Here is a 22,563-nt window from a genome sequence, read left to right on the forward strand (position 1 = left end):
CCCTCCGGCTCGGCTCGGCCCGCTCAGGCCGCGGAGAGGCGGCTCCTCCTCATTGTGTCCGCCATCTTGCTGCTCCGGGAACAGCAGGGGGCGGCGCGCGGGGCACCCTGGGAAGGTGGGGATGGGGGGGGCGGGGGGGGCCGCGCGCTCGGCCGCGGCGGGGCGTTGGGGGAGCTCGGCGGGGGGGGCGGGGCGTGCGCGCGGCCTGCCGGGATCGGGGAGGGCGGCCGGTGCCTGGCGGCCATGTTGAGTGTGGCAGGAAGGCCTGCCCTCCCCCGGCCCGGGGTGGCTGCCAGCGTCCCCGCCCCTCGCGGGGCCCGAGGTGGGAAGGGGCGACCGCAGGGCCGGGCGGCTGCGGCGGGACCGTCGTTACCCACCCACCCGTGGCCCCCGCGGGGTGGGGGGAAGGCGGGTTGAGGGCGTGACGTCATCCCGTAGAGCGGGCAACGGCTTCGCGCCGCTGGGGGGGGGGCGTCACTTCCGGTACCGGGCAGGGCGTCGCTCGAGGGACGTGAGGTGAAGCCGCGCTCCCGCCGCCGGGCCTGCGCGCTCCCGCGGCCTTCAGGGACCCCCGGGCGAGCTTTACGCTGCGCGTAATATGCCCGATACGGAATTTAACGTATTTTTCCGCGTTTCCCGTGGCAGCTAGCGAGAAAGCGGCGTTTAGGGGGCGAGCGGCCTCCCGGCGGGTACCGTAGGGGATCCGCAGTGACAAGGCGGGGAGGTCCCTCCCCGGGGGCTGCTCCGTAACGGCTGGGTTCGTTCCCGCCTGTATCTATACCCGCTACGAGGCCAGGGCCAGGCCCCGCTCCTTTGAAATACACAATGATCGCTTTCCTCATTCTTTTTTCCCCTGCTTTCAGTTCAGTTAGTACACATTTTTATTTCCCGGTATTTTTTAGTTTTCTAAAAACTGGCCTCCGAGCAGTACTAGAGGAACACCACAGCCACAGCACTACAGTCTTACACCATGTAAGGTGTCGGATAAAGATGAACAGCATACCCTTTGGTAACCTTTGAGAAAAAGATGCCTTGGCTTTTGAGGCTGGTGCTCCAATACAGACACCTTGGACCTGTTAATTTCTTCTGTCGTGATGTCAGGCTCTGTGTTCATTTTTCTGTATATCTCTTTACTTAAAAAGTTACTCCTGGAGTGTAACAGTAGCTGTGAGAATCTCTACCCTGCACCCCGAAGATTTCCAGCACCCTGCTATTTTAATTTTAGAAGAACACCAGATCTTTTGTCATTTTGGTCCCCCAGAAACTCAGAATCAAAAGAAAAAAACATAAACCGTAGGTGCCTTCATAAATGTTAATTGCATTTTCCTTTCATAGTCTCCAGTACAGAGTTTGATTTTGCTTTTAGAATAATATTGCCCTCCTGTGGTCAAACAACAGTAAGTCCGGGAACTATTGTCAAAGATCTGCTTGCACGTCATTCAAACATGCTTAATTATTTTATGTGCATATACGATTTAGTGAAACAAAAGTCTTTTCTCAGATTACTTGCTCTTACTGTTTGCTTACTAGAGTTCACCGTTACAGGTTTAGACGTCTAATGCGATTCACCGTTTCGTGCTGTGATGGGATTGGCTCATCAGAATGATTCACCTATTTTTACTTTGAAACAGAGACAAGATTTTCACACCGGAGTCTAGGGAGACTCGACAAAAGATGCCTTCGTTACTTCCGAGGGTCTCAGCGTCAGCTACCCCACTGCAGGTCAGTTCGAAACCTACAATTGATTTTTGTGTGATGAGAGATTTTAGAGAAGTGCAGAATGGGAGGCGTCTTGCACACTGTAAATTGCATGATCAAAGCCTGGCTTATCTCATGTGGGCCCTGAAGGTGACTCACCAATGCCATCATAAGACAATTTACTTCAAAACACCTACAATACTTAGCTAAGTTTTAGAGTTGTATAACACCGTGGGTTGTTGATTTGATATTTTGTCACTCCCTTTTTATTCTTTCTTCTGCTTTTCTTCCTAATCATTGGAACTTAGTTTGTCAGTTTATAGCAAGCTGGAATTTATCTGGCAGGATAATTGGATCTCCTAGCAAGATGTCATATTAAGTAGGAATTATGGATAATGCCCCTGCAAAACTAGTTAATGGAAAAAATGTTTAATTGCTGGTTGAGTAATATTGATCAAATGTAGTCATTCTACCTATGCATTTCTGTATTAGATACCACCGTAACCTGCACAATACAGACAGACCTGTGCTTGCTCAGATGGGTGGATGTGAATTTCAGAGAGATGCTTCTGGAAACAGCACTGCTCAGGTGAATATATTTCTGTTGGACTCTGCTGGGAGCAATGATTCTCTGTGGGTAACGGTTATGACCAAAGGCTTGTGGAGGTGTGGAGGACTGGTATCCTACAACTTGGCACCTCTTTATGGGCTCTTGAAACTAAGCATGATGCTCTGGAGCATTGAACCCTGTCCCTGCTGTTACAACATGGAATCACAGAAGCGTGGGGAGAGGGGACCTCTGGAGCTGCCTGCTCTGCGCTCCTGCTCAGTTCAGGACCATCACAAACCACCTAGCGTGGAGACCACAGCTTCTCTGAGTGGCCTGATCCTGTGCTGTGCGACCCTCTGTATAAAGAACTTTTTGCTAATGTTCAACACGAACGTCCTGACTTGCAAATTGTGGCAATTGCTCCTTATACTTTCTGCCACTACCAAGAAGGTTTCATCTCCGCTGTCTTTATAACCACCCTTCAAGTAGTGGTAGCTGCTATTAGATTGCTCCTTAGTTGGTTGCACCACTTGGTTCCCAGCCCACCCTGATGCACGGGCATCCTGCCCCAGCAGCACAGCTTCACACGTCTCCTTGCTGAGCGTCATGAGGCTTTTGTTGGCCCTGATGTTGAGTTTATCACAGTTCCTCTGGAAGGTGGCTCCACCATTTGGTGTGTCAGCACTTCCCCCAAATTAGGCCCTCTGTGCTACTCTCCAGGTCACTGAATGAAGCCATGCGGCAACATGAACCCCAGCAGAGTCCCTGTTCATTGCCAGCTGTCAACTAGACCCTGAGCCACTGATACCTACTCTCTGAGCCCAGTGGTCAAGCTGTTTTTTAGCAGTGTGTTTGCCCAGCCCACACTTCTTCAGCATGCTCATGAGAACGGTGTCAAAAACCTCACTAAAGTCAAGGTAGATTACATCTGCCACTTTCCGCTTTCCCTGTAGCCTCTTGTCTCAGCCTAGAGGGCAGCCGTAATTGTCATCCCATGACTGATTAATATTCCTGGCTCTTTCTCCTCTTATGTTATTTCCAACTGAGGAGCTCATAATTTTTTGCTCTTAATCCCAAAGAGCATGATCTTCTATTTTGCAGTACTGAATTTCAACCCCTTTCTATTATTCCAGTCCTCAAGGCTGGCAACTTTTCATCTTCTCTAGAATACTATGACCCTTCTCTGTATTTTAAATGACTCTCAACTTTGATTGCAAGTTGCCTCAGAATAGGGAGTTTGAGAAATTACAGCATGAAAGGAAGTAGACTTGGCATGGACTTGGCTTCAGGGTAGTACTGTTCTGCGTTGAGCTACAGAAGGATTTTTTAGTGAAAAATTTTTCTTCCCTGCAATCCCCAGTGCATGGGAAAATCATTTCCAAAAGGTATATAGGGAGTGAAGGGAGTGTGACCTAGAAAAACTAGTAAGATGCATATGTCAAATCCAGTTAATTTTTTTACTAATGATACTGATCTATATATATAAAATGCTGAACAGAACACTTATCTTCCCTGTGTTTGGCCTTAGGCTACATTCCCCATCAAAGGCAAAGAGACCCTGTTGACACTTTCCTGGTGAGTAAATCAGTCATGAGAGCAACATATTTCTTTTCCAAGGAACATACAGAAAGCTGTGTATTGGAAATTAGGACTCCTGGGTTTCCCAGAGCTCAGCATATTCTTGAAACAAAGGTATACAGACTCCATCCTACCTTCTCCCTTGCCTGCCTGGCAAACCCTCTGTGCATCTCTGGTCTCATCTTACTGCTTCTGTCCACCATCACCCTCTTTCCCAGTTATGAATGCAGGAGCACCACATTGAGCGAGGGCAAAATGACCTTTCACCCTGTCCCTGCACACCCACTTGTGTACTGGACCCTTCACAGCTGACCAGTGATGAGTTGGTCCATCCTGGCTGCAGACATTTTCTCTTTTACAAAATGTGAATGAGGCACTGCGGTAATTTTATGCAAATCCATGTGCAGATTAGAAAATTAATCAAATTCTGAAATTTTCATTTAAAGAGATTAGTCTTGAAAAATCCCCCATCTAATCCTCCCAGAATAGTCACTTGGAACAAACCTTCACTGCTTTGTTTTCCTCCTGGGTTCAGTGCATCTCCTGGAAAATTTTCTTGTAATGCTTTTGGGACCATCTGGAGCAGCAAGTTTGAGTTTGAGCAGGGCTCACCAGGCAAATTAAAGTTGATATATCAAATGATAGAAAAGATGTGTCAGTAAGTGGGAACATGGGAGTTTAAGGCAGTAAAATCTCCACTCTGTTGTACTTCGTAGGTAGACTCCCATGGTAATGCATGAAAAATGGAAGCGGTAAGCCTCGGTGAGTCTAACGGTAATTTACGTACCAAGAGGCCAGAAGAAAGTCATGTAGCAAGAAAAACGAGTAGCAAGAGACACTGCTAAAACTTGCTGTGTCTGGTAGTTTACTGCTGTAACAAAGATGTAATCTGTCTTTTAGAGCTTGAGCTCAAAATTATCCTCGAACAATTGGGGTTTGATCCAGTGCCATCTCAAATTTTTTCCAAGCCCCTCAGGGATTTTGGAGTTGACCCTCTACACGGTGGGCCAGCCACCAATCACTGCCACACTGGGAGAAATCCAGAGAAGTCCCGATGACATTAAAAATACACTAACTTAGGCCCCTGAAGATCTCAGTTAAATTAGCCATCCCAGAGCATTAATATACAGTATCCTCCGATCTTGCAGCACCTGAAACGCTCAGGATGTGTGATTGGGTTGCCCTGCAACAAGCCCAATTGCCCCAGCTTCAAGAAAACCACAAACCTGTGAGGCAAACCCTTGAACAAACCTCCAACCACAGCACCTGGAATAGCTCTGCTCTGCCCAGCAATGGCAGACTGGCCCCTAGAAGGCAATATTTTTCTGGCTTTCAAGTACCTGCCATGGAGCAAGGTGCTGGCTCATTTTTCTCACTGCACGGGCATGGCCGGCTCATTTGTTCACTGTTTTCCTCCCCAGTGTGACTCCTAGTTTATGGCTCAGACTATGCCCCCCAATGTCCATGCTTTTGGTCTCATGCCACCATCCAATTTACCTGGCAGCTTACCACATTTCTGCCCCTAGTGCTGGATTGTTTCTGTCTCCCTCTGACTTTGGCTCCTTGCCTGCAGAATTGCTTTAATTAAAAAGTTAATGAAAGGTAATGCAAACGAGTGCTTTGCCTGTATTTTATCACAGTCCAGCTCCTCTCCCTCCCTTTTTCCCAGAGAAGGGGAAAATGAGGAGCTGAGGTTCTGCTGCTTTTTGTTGTGAGAGTTAACAGTGGAAATTTCTGCAGGCTTAGGAGGAGCGCTATGAAGAAAGAGCTTATAGTGGTAATGCACGCAAACAAGTATGTAGAGGGTGAACATTATTCATCAATGAAAGCTGAGGAAGCTTTCATTTAAAGGGGATTAATCTAAACCCCTTACAGTCCTCCTGCTCTCTTTAGAACAGGCAATTCTTAGCATCATTTTCCTCCTAAGCTTAGTGTGAACTTCTAGAAAACTTTTCAAAAGACTATCTATACCCCAACTCCAAATCATCCCGAGCAGGGACAAAGGGAAGGTGTAAAACCTGAGCCCCACTAGTGCCTATAGCATGTCACCTTACATCCATGTAGAAGAGGGCTCGTTCATCCCTATGTGATTTCCCTGAGAATCTGGGGAACAAAGATTAGTGCGTGAAGCAGTATGAGTCACATCATCAGCCCCTTCTCCCAGCCCAGATTCCTCCCAGCCAGCAGTGGGAAAATGCAGGGATGTGAGAATGTAATTTCCCCACATGCAATACGCAGCAGCTAACTGGCAATTACATCATTTCTAGACCCACCATTCATGGAGGTAGTCTGAGAGCTGCCATTTGGATTATTTTTCTTTCCAAGGCTGCCTATGCCTTGGTGTGGGGTGATGTTCAGTTCTCTTGATCTTGTTTTTAAAGCCCTAGTAAAATGAGTAGGAGTTTTATTTTTTGTTAATATCTACAGTGGATTTCATAGCACTGATTTATAGCTGTTCCCTGATGATATTTAGTACCCAGTGCCTGAGACTGTATAAATAAATTACATAAAAATGGATTTGTGGCATCATTAGCAGCACCCCCATTCCAAGGGGAGCCTCCAGTGAGCCTGCGTGTCTAATCAGAGCTGACAAGGAGTAGAGTTACACACCAAGACCTCCAAAGCTAATGGGTCTGTGCCAAATTCAGCTCTCTGTTGCGTTGGTGTAAAGTTGGATAACCTCTGACTGCAAGGGGGTTTTACACTGGATTTACTCTGCGTTTACACCCATGCACTGAGATCAGTGTCAGGCAGCGTGCCCTAAAATCCTCAGAAGCAATGGAAAGACGTGTGCTGACTTCAACAGACTCTGGATCAGGCCTCAATGGTTAAAATATAATCTGAGTTCAGAGTGCAGAAAACAGATTACATGCCTGCTATTGTAGCGAAATGCTTTCCAGAGCAAGCATTAGCAGTATGTACACAAGTGCCAGATGATTTAAGCTGGCATTTATTTTTTTCAGCTCCAGTAGGAGAGGATTGCTTTTAAACAACTCGCGCCTGCTGTGTCGTGTCTGGAGTTGGAGCTGAACGGAGCCGCTGGGAGGGCACGTGTGACAGGAGCCACAGTTGCAGGTCTGGTTGTGCTCAATTCCCCTGGTTCTTCAGGGTCAGCTGTGCACAGAAACATCACAGCAGAGACAGAGCCTGTTAAAAGCTTCGGGGCTTTATTTTCTTAAACTCCCCTGGCTCCATTTAAGCCTTTTTCTTCAACCACTTCTGCAAACCCTGTATCGCAGCTCAGACAAGGCGACCTGGGGCATGATGCACCTCTGTTTTGTAACACCTTCCTCTGATTGTGCCATGCTGCCAGGTGAATCAGAGACCTGCTGGGAACGGAGATGCTAATCTCAGTTCCTGAGAGGTGTACAGCTGACTTCACTGGTGTTAGCACAGTTACTCTGGCCCTCATTGTAAGAGGGCTGAGGCTCAGTGGTTTAAACTGCTGGCAGCATCAGCTGCCGTGAAGGTTAAGAGTCTAGTAACAAAGTGGTCAGGACACGCTGTCTTTCGTTCTTCTCTTTCCTCCTGATTGAAAAGGCAGTCCTTCTGACCAGGATATAAAGGGAGTATAGACAGGTAGTTTATCTGCCTTCGGTTTTCCCTTTAAAATCTGTTCCTCCTAAGCATTGAATCATTTACGGTTAGACTCAATGATCTTAAGGCTATTTCCCAACTTAAATGATTCTTCGATTTTTTTCTCTGGCAAACCTATGATTCTCCATATAGTTTTACCTGCAAGTCCCTTGTCTGATAGATTTCGGAGTGTGTCCAAATTTCATTGCCTGAGAAGGTGCTTGTGTAGAGGTTTTCACAGAGCCTTTGGGTCCTTGCAGCAAAATAAGGCAGATTTAGACCCAGAGGAGCTGTTGGAAAGCTTGTCTGGCTTAATGATTAACACCTTGCAATGCTATGGGAGTGTTAGGACAAAGAGACCTCTGGACTTGTGAGCTCTCCCAGAAGAAGCCAGCTGCTGGCCTTGCACTGAAACACGTCCATTTACTAGAGAGAGGATTAACTCCCTCAGGTAATTTGAATGGGTCTGTGATCGAGTGTGTTGCCCGGGCTGCTTCCGCCTCCTGGCACCCTGCCTGAATTGCCTGCACCATAATTGCCATGAGCAGGAGAGACGCAGATCACAAGGATCTTTGATCCTGAGAAACCAGCAGTGAACTTGCTGCCAGTTAACAGGAGGAAGGAGAAATGCTGGGAGGGAATAGATGCATGTGTGCTGGCAGGGGCTGCCTTTCCTCTGTCAAGACAAGTGTCTGCCCTTGAGCAGTTGAGATCTCGCAGTCCACACGCAGATCTGTTGCATATAATGCTAATAGTCAGTGGAGACTACCTCAGTTGGGCTTTCGCAGACATGGCTGGCAACTTTGCCCAGATCTGAAGTCTTATTTGGGCTCTAAATGTGATTTTAATGGATAATGAGAGGACTAAAAAAACAAAGGCGAATGAAGCCTTGTGTTAATTTGCTGTTTGGTGGAGAAACCTCATTACTGGTCTCTCTGTGGCCACCAGGAGCAAGGGATCAGGCAGCCAGCAAGCCTGTTGTTTCTCCTAAGTCTGTGCCTGATGCTGCAGGGACACATGGGGCAATGCGCAGCCAGAGAATGAGATCAGCATTTGGCTAGCACAAGGAAGGGAGTTAATGTAGTGAAAAGCTGTTCCACCCAGACACCCTGCTCTCTCCAGGACAGAGAGCAGCTTCCACAGTTTGGAAAGGCATCAAATGCTGAGCAAATAGAAATGATGGCTTGCCAGTGGCAAATCTACAGTGATAGCAAAGCTGGGTGGCAGGGCTCACCTTCCCTATGGGAGGTGATGGGATTGCAGAGGAACCACAAGCTGACAGGTAGTTTGACTGTGACACTGTCCTTCCCTCCCTCCTGCCTGGGCAGAGGTTTGAAAATGCTGCTTATATGGTACCTTCGTCTAGAGGAAACAGGAACTAGAGCTCTCCATGGTTCATGTTTTAGCCTCCGTACTCTCCCTACGACAGCCCTGTCTCTTCTGCTAGTGTTCATTTTCCCTTGCAGGTTGGAGGGTGCCAGCTGCCCCAGCTTTCAAGGACTTGCCAGTGTCAGCAGAGTGTGTACAAGCCCACCCCACCGAGTAGATTGAGTCAGCCCGGCCACCCTATACAGCATGTCCCTCCGCGAGCATGCACTGTCCCTATTCCGCAGCGCGGTGGGCACCGTCCAGCCGGCTCCGATGCTGAAGAGGGCTGTGAAGCTCCAGGGAGACAGGTGCCCTCAGCTGGTGGTGAAGGGCCAGGCCTTTCCAGTGAAGAGGGACCTGTACCTGGTGGGTTTTGGCAAAGCTGTGTTGGGGATGGCTGCGGCAGCAGAAGAGGTCCTAGGAGACCACCTCATTCGGGGGATCATCAGTGTGCCACTAGGCATTCAGGAGAGCCTGCAGCGAGCAGGAATGCAGTAAGGGGGACTGTGTGTGGACAGCTTGGGGGGGGTGGGCTGCCAGATTTGTCCTCTGTGGAATGTTGCTGTGAACCCCTTCAGTCCTTTCCAGCTGCCCTCGCTCTGGTGCCCACCCCATCCACCACACCACCCTGGTCTTCAGCCACCATCATGTCCCAGTGGCACCAGTGACACAGCCCGTCTCTTGCACTGGATGCGCTCCCTCCCCAGCCCTGGGGAAGGGACACTCAGCCACCTCCCTGTCCTGGTCACTCACCGTGCACCTCTGGTACACCAGGCCCATTTCCCTGCTGAGTGACAGCCTGACTTCCTGTGTAGGTACACATGTCAGTGGTGTGATCGCCTTTCTTACCTCACCAGGGAGATGCTCCTGAAGCCATGCAGCAAAATCCAGGTCATCGAAGGTGCCAAGAACAACCTCCCAGACTCAGAGGCTCTGAAGGGAGCAGTTGCCATAAAGGAGCTGGCTGAGGGCCTGACTGCAGATGACCTGCTCCTTGTGCTCATCTCAGGTAGCGTGGGGATCCCGGGGAATGGGCTCTGCTGATGGCCCTCTAGATGCCTGCCCACACATGGCCATGCCGCAGGGGAGACACTGTGCCGTGCCAGCCCTTTCAGCACTGACACTTGCACCTCTGTGATTTTTCCTCTCCCTTCTCATGCCAGCCTTTCTCCAGGGATGCAACAGGGGAGGGCACAGTGGACACACTGCCTCCCAGCACTGGGGAGAGGCTGAGCTGCACAGGCCGGGTGCTGCGGTTGTGCCACCACTGAGATGGCACTTCTGGGCACAGCCTGCTAGCTGCTCTCACCCCTTGGCAAGGAGTCACTTTCTTCCTGCCCCTCCTGCCCTCGGGATGCAGACTTGGAGAAGCAAGCACTTGGTGGACTTGCATACTCTGAATTTGTGCAGGGGCGTGAGTCTGTAAACTGAGATTTGGGACTGACTGTTCCCAGGGCTTTGCTGCTTCCCAACCAGTGGAAATGAGGCCCCCAGGTTCCAACAGTGAGCTGCACGCCTTGCAGGGTCAGCCCTGAACACCCCTAGGTGCTGGCTGCTGGGCCCCCGGACTGTCCCCAGAACCAGGGTTGTGTAAGGAAGGAGGATATTGTGCATCAGAGGGATGCAGTGATGTTACCCCAGCCTGAGCTCAGCTGGGTGAGTGGGTGTCACAGGGCAGAAGCATGCAGGGGTTTGGAGCAGCTCTGTAGAAACCCCTTGGTCTCCTCTGCTCAGCGATTGTTCCTCTGTGGGTGCTGGAGCCTGATCTGGTGCAGAGAGAGCAGTGCCGTTAGGTAAACACTCAAGCAACTGGAATCTAGCTGCTTGCTAGGGATTCCCCTTGGGCTTCCTCCTGTCCTTTGGCTATGGGGATCTCCAAGAGACTCCTCAGCCCTTCAGGGAGCCTGTACAGGATCTCCCCGTGGCTGTGACTCCCTATGCATGTGCACTCCCACATAGCAGCCGGTCCCCAACTGCTCCTGCCTCTCAGCTAGATCCCTGGCTATTGACTGAAACACAGGCATTTGCATTTGTTTTTCTTGCTCATCATGTTTTATTGATGCTGATTTGTCTCAAACCTCTGAGCAGGCTTTGCCTTTTGACAGTAGCTTTCAGCTGTACTTCTGTGCACATTCACTCTCTGCTCAGATCTTGCTCCTTTCTACTCTGTATTTTCCATCCATTCCACTTTTCCATTAGAACCTTTTTTCTTTGCCGCCTTTTCCACATTTCCAATGCCCACTTGTATCAGACAGGATTCCCATTGATGAGGCTAACACCCTGGACTCTGGGCATGCTTTGTCCTTTGCATTACTCTCTCCTTTCCTTTCCTCCCAGGCCTAGATGAGTGCAGTTCAGCAGTTTCCAGTCTTGCTGCAGCCATAGCTGGTGTTTTTACACTATCCTGAATAAATGGAGCCAGCAAAGCAGGCAGTGTCTCCATCTGCTTAGTGCTGACTGCTGTGCAAGTCATGGAGGCCATGCTCCCTCCTCACCCATCCAGGTAGCCCTTGAAAATCAGTGTTGATGACACACTAGTAGCCTCAGGTAGTGGGGATAATAATTGCTGGCCCTTCTTTGTCATCCCCGCAACCCTGCAGGCATGTGGTACCCTTGGTCCCGTGAGGTTTACGCTGCCCAGGTGAACTGTAGCTGACTGCAGACAGTGCAGGTCAGCAGTGATTAAAACCCATTGGTGAAGACTGTCCTCTTTTCCTGCTGTCCTGATGTCCTTGCCATCTCTTCTGCATCCTAGGGGGTGGATCAGCCCTACTGCCTGCTCCCATCCCTCCCATCCTCCTTGAAGAGAAGGAGACACTCACAAAGATGCTGGCTTCCCGAGGAGCTGCCATACAGGAGCTGAATATTGTCCGGAAGACTCTGTCCTTGCTGAAGGGTGGAGGGCTAGCCCGGCTCGCATATCCTGCACAGGTAACCAAGGGGAAGCACCTGCTTGCCCAGAGATCACCCATCTGCCCTCAAAATAGGGGTTTAATTAAGTGACCTAAGTGTGCTTGCAGGGTTTTTTCATCGCTGAACGAACAACCTTTGCAACACTGTTTTGGGACTCTGTGGCTTAGATTTCACTGAGGACCCAAACTCTCAGGGAGACAGATTGAAGAGAGGGAATTCAGACTTGGCAAACATCAGCCATCCCATCACACCACTCTCACCAGACCTCAGCCCTCACCCAGCAGGCACTTCCAACGTGCTGGTGCTCCATCACAGTGCTTTTGAGGCTGGGTCTGACCCTTGGCTCCCCTGGGGACTGTTCTCAGCACGTGCCATCGCTGAACCCACACTAGGTTATCAGCCTCGTGACAAGTGCAGTGTCACAGGTTACATCTTCCAACGTGATGGTCCAGCATCAAAGGACATTGTAGATCTGTAGGTTCAAGAAGGGCAAGGTGACACTCATGGGACTGTAAAACAAAAATGGGCCAAGATCTGCCCCATTTCCATCTGCTTTGACATGGGGGTGGCACAAGTGTAACTCAGAGCAGCACTTATGCCGGGGCTCTTGTGCGGTCACCTGTCTCTGCCTCCCGCGATAATCCGTGGGCGTTTCTTTTTGTAGGTGGTGAGCCTCATCCTTTCTGATGTTATTGGTGACCCCCTGGACATCATAGCAAGTGGGCCCACTGCTGCCAGCTCCCACAGTGTCCAAGACTGCCTTCAGATACTCACCAAATACAACCTGCTGCTCAACCTGCCCAAGTCAGTGGAAACGGTGCTGTCCAGCTCTCCCTCCAAGCCCACTGCTCCAGAAGACTACTCCCACGTTTGCAACATCATCATCGGATCAAACACGCTGGCTCTAGACGAGGCCAAACGCCAAGCCGAGGGCCTGGGCTATGCCACTCTGATTCTGAGCACAGCAATCTGTGGTGAAGTCAACCGCATCGCCACGCTGTACTGCCAGCTGATCCGGCTGGTCTGCCTGGGCTTCACCGGCCTTGGAGAAGGGCCCCTGAGTGACAAGGTGAGGGGGAATCTCCTGCAGCTGGCTGCAGAGCTAGAGATCCCGGGTTTGAACCTTGCCGAGTTTCTACGTGCCCTGCGAGGATTAGGGCCTGAAAGACCAGTTTGCATCCTGGCCGGTGGAGAAACCACAGTTCAGCTCCAAGGTACTGGCAAGGGAGGGAGGAACCAGGAGCTGGCCCTTCGTGTGGGGCTGGGGCTGCACAGGGCACAGGCCATGGAGACCAGCAGCCCCCCAGGCAGGTGTGACATTGTCTTCCTCAGCGGGGGAACGGACGGGCAGGATGGGCCGACAGAGGCGGCAGGGGCCTTCTGCAGCCCGGAGCTGGTGGATGAGGCGCTGCAGGAGGGCCTTGATGTGGAGGCCTTTCTCAGCAACAATGACTCCTATACATTCTTCAGCCAGTTCCAAGGTGGGCATCACCTCCTGGTGACAGGTTTGACAGGCACCAATGTCATGGACATCCAGACCATTTTAATTAGAGCCACAGAGAGATCATGAGAGCTCCCTCTGCAGATATCCAGATGCATTTAATTAGGAGCAGGGGTAAATGAAGTCATCAACACTGCAGTCAAATACAAACTACTTAAATTAGGGCTCGCTGTCAAGGGTGCTAATACCTTTGACAGAAAGAATCCACTAATTAGACACGAGTGGATGTCCACAGCAAAAGCAAGCACTTGTAATTGGGATCAGAGGAAGGTAAGAAAGAGGTCACATTACAGGCATGAAGGACATATTTAACACTTCTTCTGAGAGCCACCACACTTGTGACTGCTTCAACTATAGTTAAAAGATGTGGGGAAGTAGAGGCCATGGTAGGGCTGCCAGGGAGAGCCCTCACTGTGGCTGTTGCACCCCCAGTGACCCCAGCTCAAGAGCAGCTCGGCAGTGGGCTTTTGCAGGTTCACAGGAGTGCATTACAGTGCCTGAAGGATGTAAAACCAATAGCAAGGCCTGCCCAGCTGGAGGCATGGAGGTGCTGGGGGGACGTGGTGGGAAGGGGACACCCAGCACCTGCTCCACACACCAGCGCAGTGCCCTGCAGCTCCTACCACAGCAGGGTACCCGAGGCGACATAGGGGCCCCAAGACCAGCATGATGCACACCCAGCAGCGTGGCTAAAGAGCACGTTGGCTGAGAGACGCACTTGATACTGGTTGCGTGATACAAAAGCAGTGCATAGTGACAGTGACACAGAGGGTGGTAAATATCCACTGTGCAGCATAAGAAGGGGGATGATTGAGGTGCAGTGGCAAGCCAGCTGAGTGGAGCCCTTCTCCTCCAGCCTCCTTCCCTCCACAGGGACATCTTCCCTGCTGATCCCTGTCAGGAGACCCTCCATGCCAGCAGTGTGTACGCTATGAGCTTTCAGGCTGTTGTTTTCCAACTGCCCAGAAAACAGTCGTGCATCCAGCCTGAGCCACTGACCTTTCTTCTACGCTGAGGCAGAAGTCGCTGTCACTCTGATTAACTCTGCTAATTCCACAGAACAAAAGGCAAGGAAACCTTCACACTCAGCTCTCCTGACCCATGCTGCTGAGCTGATCAAAGGGCAAAGCTGCCAGAGCTGTGCTTTGACAGGGAGCTGCTCCCCAGCATGTATAAGGATGCAGTGGTTATTGCAGTTTCGTCACCTACTGCAGTGCAATATGTGGGAGAGCAGAGATGAGCCGAGTTTCCCAGGACGTGGAGCCCACAGTGGAGCTGGTTTTCAGAAGGGCTCTGCCTGTAGCAACAGGCACGGTGACGGTTTTGGCTAGATATTAAAGGACTTCAGCTCAGCAGCCAGTATGACCCAACACGTCCAACTCCTTTTGAATATCTGCCTGTTTGTTACAGAGCCTAAATGGGAGCTGAGCTACTTTGAAAATCCAGCCCTAATTTAATAGGACACGCTTGACTCAGACTCTTTCCAGACAGACCGACCTACTCCGTGTGGCTGATCTCATCTCGTGACATAAATACACCGTCCTGCCAACACCATGAGTCGTGGTGTCTCACTGAACAGCTGTTCTGCGCCCAGCTCCAAGATGGATCGGAGGGTGGATTTTTGAGGAGGATGCGACACCTCCTGCTTTGGTTTTGAAGCCAATATCTAACAAGAAGTGATATCAGCAGGACCGTCATGGGGCCCGGTATCAATGCCAGGCTGGCAGCTGGACTGTCTGGGCCACAGCCCAGGCGTAGTGTCAAGGCACGAGCCTGGGGATTTCAAAACCCTGGTCTTACCCCAGTGGTTTAAACTCATCCACGCATCTCATTTGTCCTCTGAGTCTGAAGGTCTTCTCTAACATGCCTGAACTTGCTCATGCTGGCAAACAGCTTTGAGATCTGCTTGGGAAAACCTGCCAAGCGTTACAAAGCTCGCTGTGCCCCCGTAACGTCAGGTGGCAGTTGCGCAGAAGCTGCTTTGTGCCGTGCATTTTTCTCGGGAGGTCGCTAGCAGGTCGCTGGCAGGTCGCCTCCTCCACGCCCGGCATGCCAGCACTGCAGGGGCACTAACATGAGCAGTGATACAGCCAAAAAATATGGGCTGCGGCCAGGATAATTGGCTAAAGCTGGCTCCAAAATGTTGTTAATGCTTCCTGTCCGATTCCGCTCCAGTGAAATCCAGAGTGACTCCAGTTTTGGGCTGGGGTGCCTGGCAGAAGGGTCACTGGCATCTTCAGCAGCCTGGGCATGCTGTCACAGGCCCACCATACCCCTGCGCTCTGCCCACAGACTGCCACACTGCTCAGCGCCGTGCTAGTCCTTGGAGCTGCTGCTCGTGCTGCGTTGCAGTCAAGTTCGGAAGACCTTGGGCTAGCGCTCACTGGCTTCTCCTGGGAAATGCCTACCACACGTACCCTGAGCAGTGTCCTTGCTTTCTAAAGAGTGGCTTTTCACTAATGATTTAAAAGAGTTTGTGCTGGGGAGGAGAGAATGCTAATAAAAAGTTTGTTGAAAGGATGGAGCTGTTTGAAGTGCACTTCACATCTATATTTGCTTGGCCTCCATATACGGTTTTTGTTCTTGTCCCTTCTTTTCTAATGAGGAGATAACAGGACAGGGGGAGGTTGACCAAGGACACCCAGGTTACAGAAACACTTTTCCTCTTCTGATGCTTCTGCCTGGATAGATCAAAGCTCCATTTCCAAGGGATTGCTTGGGTGGACCTTGTGCATCTTCTACCTAGGGAGGAAAGGAGCTCTGGAGTGTGTGCACCCCTTACAAACAAGGCATTGTTTTATTCTTCTGGACAATGCTCAGCACAGAATTGCCTGTTACTGCTCCAGCCCAAAGCCAGCTCCCTGTGACCTGCAGTGCCTTCACTGACAGCAAAAGACCCCACACATGAGCCAGCATACATTTGGGCTGCACTGGTCAGGTTTTGCAAGGATTTGTGAGATAACAGTTGCATCTAAAGATGCAACAGCATTGCTTACCTGCCAAGTAACGATTTGCCTCTGGGCTGTTGGAGCCTGCCAGGAGCGATGACTTTCCCATGGGGAACCTGAGTGAGTCACCACAGCTGAGCAGGGCTTTGCAGCTTGCCCACACTGTCCTGCATGGGATATTAGCATCCTGCGAGCTTACCCAGGCAAATGAAGAAACCCAGAGTGTGACTGTGGTCACACCAAGTGATCCCAGTGTGCGGGCCGTGCTGGGACCAGCTCCATGCCATCCCGGCTCTAGGGTGCTTGCACCTAACAAGACAAGTCATAGAAAGAGTGAGGACAATAAGAGCTGCTTGGTTTTGACGCTCCCAGTCCATTCCCTTTTTTATTGGAAAAGGAAAACAGCCAACCTCCAGAAAGGAGGGAAATGGGTGGAGATGGCCAACAGCTCCCTGGCCACATCCCTGTATGTGGGTAGGGGACACAGGGACAGATGTTGGGAAAAGCACACCCAGCCACTGGGCAGGGAGCAGGCAAGCAAAGCCCAGGTGCATTCGGGGTCGATTTGCTCTCCTAAGCGGGCTGCTTGTAGCCAAACAGTGCTAATGGCCAGGAGAAGTAACTGCGTTATTAACAGCGCAAGGTTTTGGCAGTAAATTAAAAATCTTGGCTGCCGCCCTTGGCTCTAGTCTTGCCTCTTAGGAGACATTAATATCACAGCTCCCCAGCATTCCCATTATCACTTCATTAAGGATCCAATAATGATAAATGTGGATGGTTTTATTTTGCACGGAGCCTGATTAATGGCTAATATTTCACTAGGTGTTAATGGGGCCCTTCCTTTATGGAGGGATCAGAAGGGGGCTGCCTTTCATCTCCTCCACAAGCTGGGTAATTTTCAGTATTTTCGCTAATGTGACAGATTTAACGCAAACCTTGAAAGAGCGGCTGAGGCCTCTTGAGAAACTTTGAAGAGCGTCATGCTTGGGCTGCTTGGGCAGCCCTTGCTGCCGTGGCTGTTCCCCAGCATCTTTCTCCTCCTCTTCTTCTTCTTCCTCCTCCTCCCCTGTCCTGCCGGTAGTGCCTCCTTCCAGTGCCTGCACCCAGATGCTGCCAGAGGCTGTCATCCATCTCCCAGGATAGTGGAGGGTAAAAGCAAGGCAGGGGTCTCCCCAGGGATGAGCCCACCAGCACAGCTGGAATCAGGCCCACCCTTGAAAGGGATGCAATGCAAGGAGCAGGCTTGTGCCGGCCTCACCCCAAAGCAGCTTGGCATCCCTCACCTGCCCCCCGGGAGGGCTGGGGACCCCAGGATGCAGGACAGAACCCAGGCTGAGGCCAGCAGCCCTCCTCCAGCACCCTGGGGGATAGCTTTGGTAGCTCCTCCGAGGCCAGCTCCTGTGGCACGGGGGCTGTTCTCCGCCGTAGGACCCTGGCGTACTGCACGGCTTCAATCCCTATATGAAGTGGGATGTATAATCACATAGGAATAAAAAGCCATACAAGACAGCAGGCCACGAGTTGCTCCAGGCTGGCGGGGCGACAGGCCAGTCCCTTGGCAGTGGCTGTCACAGCCCACCACTGGGATGGGGCTGGGCACCAGGGAGCCCGCAGGATCCCACCCCAGCCCCTGTGTGCAGTCCATGGAGACACAGAGGAGCCCTGCATCAAACAGAGAAGAGAGGCGATGTTTCAGCTAGGAGAAAGCACAGGAGGCCCCAGAGCCGCTGGAGAAAGAGCCCCATGGGGTGTCAGCACTTGCTCCCAGCTCTCCCAGATAATGGGGGCGTCCTACCCTAGGCCCCCCCTTGGAGCTGAAACCAGACTTGCCCCATGGGACACCCAGGCCTCCCCTCTGACTATCCCCAACCCAGAGCATCACCCTCCGGGGGCTCTTCCAGCCTGGGGACCCTCCGCTTGCACCACCATCATCCCCAGGGCTTTATCAGCCCCACCAAGGCAATGGGTACCGCAACCCTTCAGCGCCATCACAAACATCTGGTGGGGGGAGAAAAAGGAGCCAGCCCCCTCCCCACGGTGGTCAGAGCATCCTCCGCCATCTGACCGAGAAGAGGAGAGCCCGGCAGGTGGAGCGAGTGGTTGCAGGGAGCTGTCAGCACCCAGCTGTTAGAGCACAAATCCCCCGGCAGCCCATAAGGAGCAGCTCCCAGCTGCCTGCAGGAGCTCTTGACAGGGGACCAGGCACCAGCATGAAGGAGTGCAGATCCTCTGCTAAGAAGTTGGACACGGGTGGAATGAAACCGGGGAGCTATTGCCCCGGTGAACGCTCACCAAGCGGCGCTAGCATGGCCGCCACGGGCAGCCCCACGTGCTGGGGTAGGGGAGTGACTAGGGCAGGCTCCTGCGGGAGCCCACCCAAGCGAAGTTGGGGATAAAGCCAAGTGGCAGCCAGCAGAAAGGGGGTTTTGTACTGCTGCTTCTCCTCCCACCTCACACCCCGGCAGCAATTTTGGCATCTGTGAGATGGGACACCCAGAGCAGTGCCCACAGCAGGAGGGGACGGGTGGCGGGTGCGGGCTTGTGCAACGCAGTCTGGACACACACCGAGAAGGTAAGAGCTTCTTTTAGCTAAAAAGCAGCAAAGCAGCAACTGCTCGCCAAGGGCACCAAGAAACCTCTTTTCACTGGCCCAAGAGAGCACAGCCAGTCACCAGCCTCTGGACGAGCACCCCAGCATTGCCTTGGGCTGCACCAGAGGGGCTGAGCCACCCCAGAGCCATCACCCTGGGCTCCCCTTAACCCACGAGGAGGAACTTCAAGCTCGAGGCTGCCTTTCCAAGCCACGAGGCAGCACTGGGAAGCATCAATATCCTTCAAAAGATTCCCAGAAACCTTCCTCCATCCCCAGGGTCAGGGTTTCTCCAGGAGCAACTCAGCAGGTTGGACTCTGCACATCATCCCTTCTGGGATGCTCCTGCCCAGCCAGACCACACATGGTAGACAAGCAGGGGTCCCCAGGCAAGGGTCCCCACATGTCCCCTCCCTGGGGCAGTGCAGGCAGGGGCCCACCGGGCCCCAAGGAAGGGGGTGAACATCCCTCGCAGCTGTCCCACAGTGAGCAATTTGGAGCAAGGAGCCTTTTTTTGGTGCAAAACCTGGAGGGTTTTTGTTTTCCACATCAGTATTTCCTAAGTTCTCACCCACCCGCTCCAAGAGCTGTGAAGAGGTGAGGGTTGAGCCATGCCGCTGCTGCATTTTGGGAGGACGGAGGGGTTGTCCCCACCCTGGAAGGGGGCAGCCCTAGCTCTTCCCCGGCCAGGTTGTGCCGTGGCGATTGCCGGATCAGGCACTGCGGCTCTTCAAAAAGCACAAATCCCACAGCTCGAGGGGCTCGGCCCAACCGAAATCCCCAGCAAAACCCACGCAGGAGGCAAGCGGTGATGGCCGTCAGCACGGCAGGGGGAGAAATGGGTGAGCGACCATCCCACCAGAGCACACTGGTCTCGGTGCTGGTGCCGCCACGTGCTCGATCGCTTCTTAACCGCCTCTGAAGCAAATCAGCAATTAAGGGATCGTCATTTGATAAATTGTACGAAGAGATGTGTTTGTGAATCACTGTATCCAGGCTGGGTAAGAACACCACCGGTGCTGTATTTGGGAGTAATTACTCTCCACGAGCATGTGAATCATTAGGTATAATTGCCCTAATAAATAAAAGGGAGATAACTCCAGTCTCTAGCCTAATCTAGCACAAGCGATTTTCAGGGCGAGCTGCGTGAAAGAAAACCAGGAGCGCGAGGCTGAGGGAAAGCAGAACGAAGAGAGTTTTCAAGACCTGGACATGCCGTTAATCCCTCCCACAGTGACTGAAGCTGGCTGATGATGATGGAGGCTCTCCCACAGGTCCCCGATGGGGTTTGGTGGCAGAGAATTTGCTGTAGAGGGCTCAGGTTTGGCTGCGACAGGGTTGTCCCTTCCCAGGGCAGAGTCCTGCTGGAACATGACTTCTCCTGGCTAAAGTTTCCCTGCTGCAAAAAAGCAACTGGGTTAAAAAAAAGGATTTATTTTGGGGGTGATGGGGGGACAACAGTTACTTGAGTCTAATGAAACCATTTCACTTTTCCCCTGGGAAATGCTGGAATGAAAAAAAAAAAACCCAAACCCACCCCACTTGAAGTTGACATTTTGAAACGAAGCAGCAATTTTCTTCTCCACTTAAAATGTCATCACAGACTTTTGCTTTAAAAAAGAGCGGCCTTCCCTGAGTGACATTTTAAGGGGAAGTGTTGACTTAAAAGCAGAAGGAAACCCCCCAACCCATGCAATGGAACATTTCAAGCTGCAATTGAGACTTCTTGCAGGGAAACAGATATTTTTGCAGCAAAAAAAAAAAATTGCAAGTAACTACAGATCTTTTGCAGATTGAATTTCCCACGGGACAAACCCATCCGTGAGGAAGCAAGACTTTGGGCCGCTCTTTGCCAGACCTGAATGGAAAAGGATGGAGCAGCATCACTGCCCTGTCCCGGAGGAAACAGCATTCCCCAATTCTGGGCAAATTTTCTCAAAAGCCCTGCAAAGCAAAGCAAAAAATTGGGAGCAGAGGCTGGTTTTGTCCCAGAGGGGTGGCAGGTGAGCAGCACTGGCTCTGCACTGCCCCCAGAAGATGCCAGCACCGGAGCTGCCCCTGCCCAGCCCAGCGGTGGGGAAGGTGGCGAGGCCGGGGGATGCTGGCACCAGGGTGGGGAGCGGTAGCAGGGTTTATTCTGCCTCCTCCGGGGCTCCCTGCAGCCTCTGCGGGGAGAAACAGGATTTAGCCTGCGACCCGTGGGAATCCTCACTCACTCCCCAGGGAGCAAGAGGATTGCGGCTCATCCCTCCTCTGCTTGCAAGAGGGGCTGGGCTCTGCCTACGGATGCTCCACAAGATCCAGCTGTGCCGTGCCGTGCCACCTCTGCCTGCGGCTCTTCTGCTGGGTGGGGTTTGACCAGGAGCAAGCTGTGCTTGGGCTCTCCCCAGGCCACAGTTATTGCTGCCTGGGTTTTGTTTTTTTAATAACCCATAATATGAGAAGCCCGCCCAGGGGAGCGGAGGGATTATTGGCAAATATCACTTCCCATTTTCCGGGCTCCAAGGGGCTTCAGCCACGTGGATTAGCCAGGAGCGGAGAGAGGGACACAAACCATCAGGCTGGGACAGACCAGGGCACAATCCTTTTAACACAAGGCTGCAGTGAAATCCCACAGACAAGAAGTATCCTCCAGCCTCTGAAGGAGAGGGCCGGGTGGGAAGGGCTGCAGAATCCTAATTAGCTCTTCGATATTAATGAACTAGCACTGAAGCAAACAAGCCGGTGACGGCAGCTGGCACAGCTCCTGCCACCACCTCCCAGTCCCAGTACCAGGCTGCCCGCACAAGAGGGCTTGGTGGCACAGCCAGGGACACGGGGACCCAAGGAAACAGGGCAGGGGGGGACACATGCCACTGTGGGAGAGGAGCCGATTTAGGCGCAATGGCACAGGGGGGACGCAAAGCATCCAGGATGCGAGGGCACGCGGCGGGGCATGCCGTGTCCCCGTCTCTGCAGCTGACACGGGGAGATGCCACCGCTTGCACAGGGACACCCGCCTTGCCAGGGGCTTTCTGCCGTACCAAGGCTGAGGCACTTCGTCCTCAGATGAAGGCAGCAGCCCAGGGACGGGGCACCCTGTCACAAGCTACGCCGACAAGTGCCCACTGGCTTGGAAAACTAAAAGCCAGCGGCTGGAGACACAAAGAATGCAAATAAATCCTTACAGTGGACATCCGTGCCTCGGCCCCTCTTTAAGGGCTCCAAAAGCCTATGGGGCACCTAGCAGGCAAGCCAAAAGGGAGCTGTGGGGTGCACAGCCACGGCTCCATGACAGAGGTGTTGGGGACATCCTGCAATATTAATTAGCACTATTAGTTATTAAATGGCACTGGGGGGGAAGGGAAGAAGCCTCCCTCTTGCCCAGGGAGGGCTGGCAACTAACAGCTCCTTTCTTGTCTCCAGAGCTAACACCTGCCAAGGGGGGAGTAAAGGGGCTCCCAGCACATCACCCCCAGCACCCTGGGTACAAACCTGGGAGCCACCTGCCAGCAGCTGCTGGATGCACGACCCGGCCACAGCCCCACCACTAGCAGAGAGCACCCAAAGAGCATGAAAGTCCTGGCCCAGCGCAGGCTACAGGGGTAAGCCCTGCGGAAAGCCTCCCTGAACTCAGGGTGATGCCAAAAACAAGCAACACGTGCAATTCCGTGCAGAGGCACCACCTCGGGCACAGCCCTTGAGCCCAGCTCACCTCCTGCCTGCCTTTACCAGCGTCTCCAGCAACAAGCCCAGCCTGGGAGGACACAGGAGTCTTGTCCCAGTGCCCAGCTAACTGAGCTCCACTTACCAGCACAACCCCACTAAGCCCACAAACTACATCCTACCCCTCCTCAGCCAC

The 22,563-nt window shown here is 52.3% G+C and overlaps 1 protein-coding gene and 1 long non-coding RNA gene across 14 annotated transcripts; one reads left to right on the forward strand and one right to left on the reverse strand.

The window, feature by feature from the left end:
* The first annotated feature begins 32 nt into the window (after positions 1-32).
* Positions 33-15,704, forward strand: GLYCTK (glycerate kinase). 13 transcript variants are annotated; one of them, XM_030043652.1, is made up of 9 exons: positions 523-1,293; positions 1,546-1,722; positions 2,191-2,287; positions 3,777-3,823; positions 6,790-6,901; positions 8,869-9,264; positions 9,628-9,779; positions 11,526-11,701; positions 12,348-15,704. In XM_030043652.1, the coding sequence occupies exons 6-9, from the start codon at positions 8,978-8,980 to the stop codon at positions 13,251-13,253; spliced, it is 1,521 nt and encodes a 506-aa protein (XP_029899512.1). In that variant the 5' UTR covers positions 523-1,293; positions 1,546-1,722; positions 2,191-2,287; positions 3,777-3,823; positions 6,790-6,901; positions 8,869-8,977; the 3' UTR covers positions 13,254-15,704. The 13 variants fall into 13 exon arrangements, with proteins under 13 accessions (XP_029899510.1, XP_029899507.1, XP_029899513.1 ...); XM_041118727.1 differs by lacking the exon at positions 3,777-3,823 and adding an exon at positions 3,866-3,940; XM_030043650.1 differs by lacking the exons at positions 523-1,293; positions 3,777-3,823 and adding an exon at positions 33-115.
* On the reverse strand, positions 14,171-17,563 carry LOC115353770. Its single transcript, XR_003927694.2, has 2 exons — positions 17,068-17,563; positions 14,171-16,441 (listed from the first exon to the last, which is right to left on the reverse strand). It is a non-coding gene; the product is annotated as an uncharacterized LOC115353770 (long non-coding RNA).
* Positions 17,564-22,563: the final 5,000 nt, after the last annotated feature.

The sequence above is a fragment of the Aquila chrysaetos genome, chromosome 20, assembly GCF_900496995.4.
Source record: "Aquila chrysaetos chrysaetos chromosome 20, bAquChr1.4, whole genome shotgun sequence".
Taxonomy (NCBI): Eukaryota; Metazoa; Chordata; class Aves; order Accipitriformes; family Accipitridae; genus Aquila; species Aquila chrysaetos.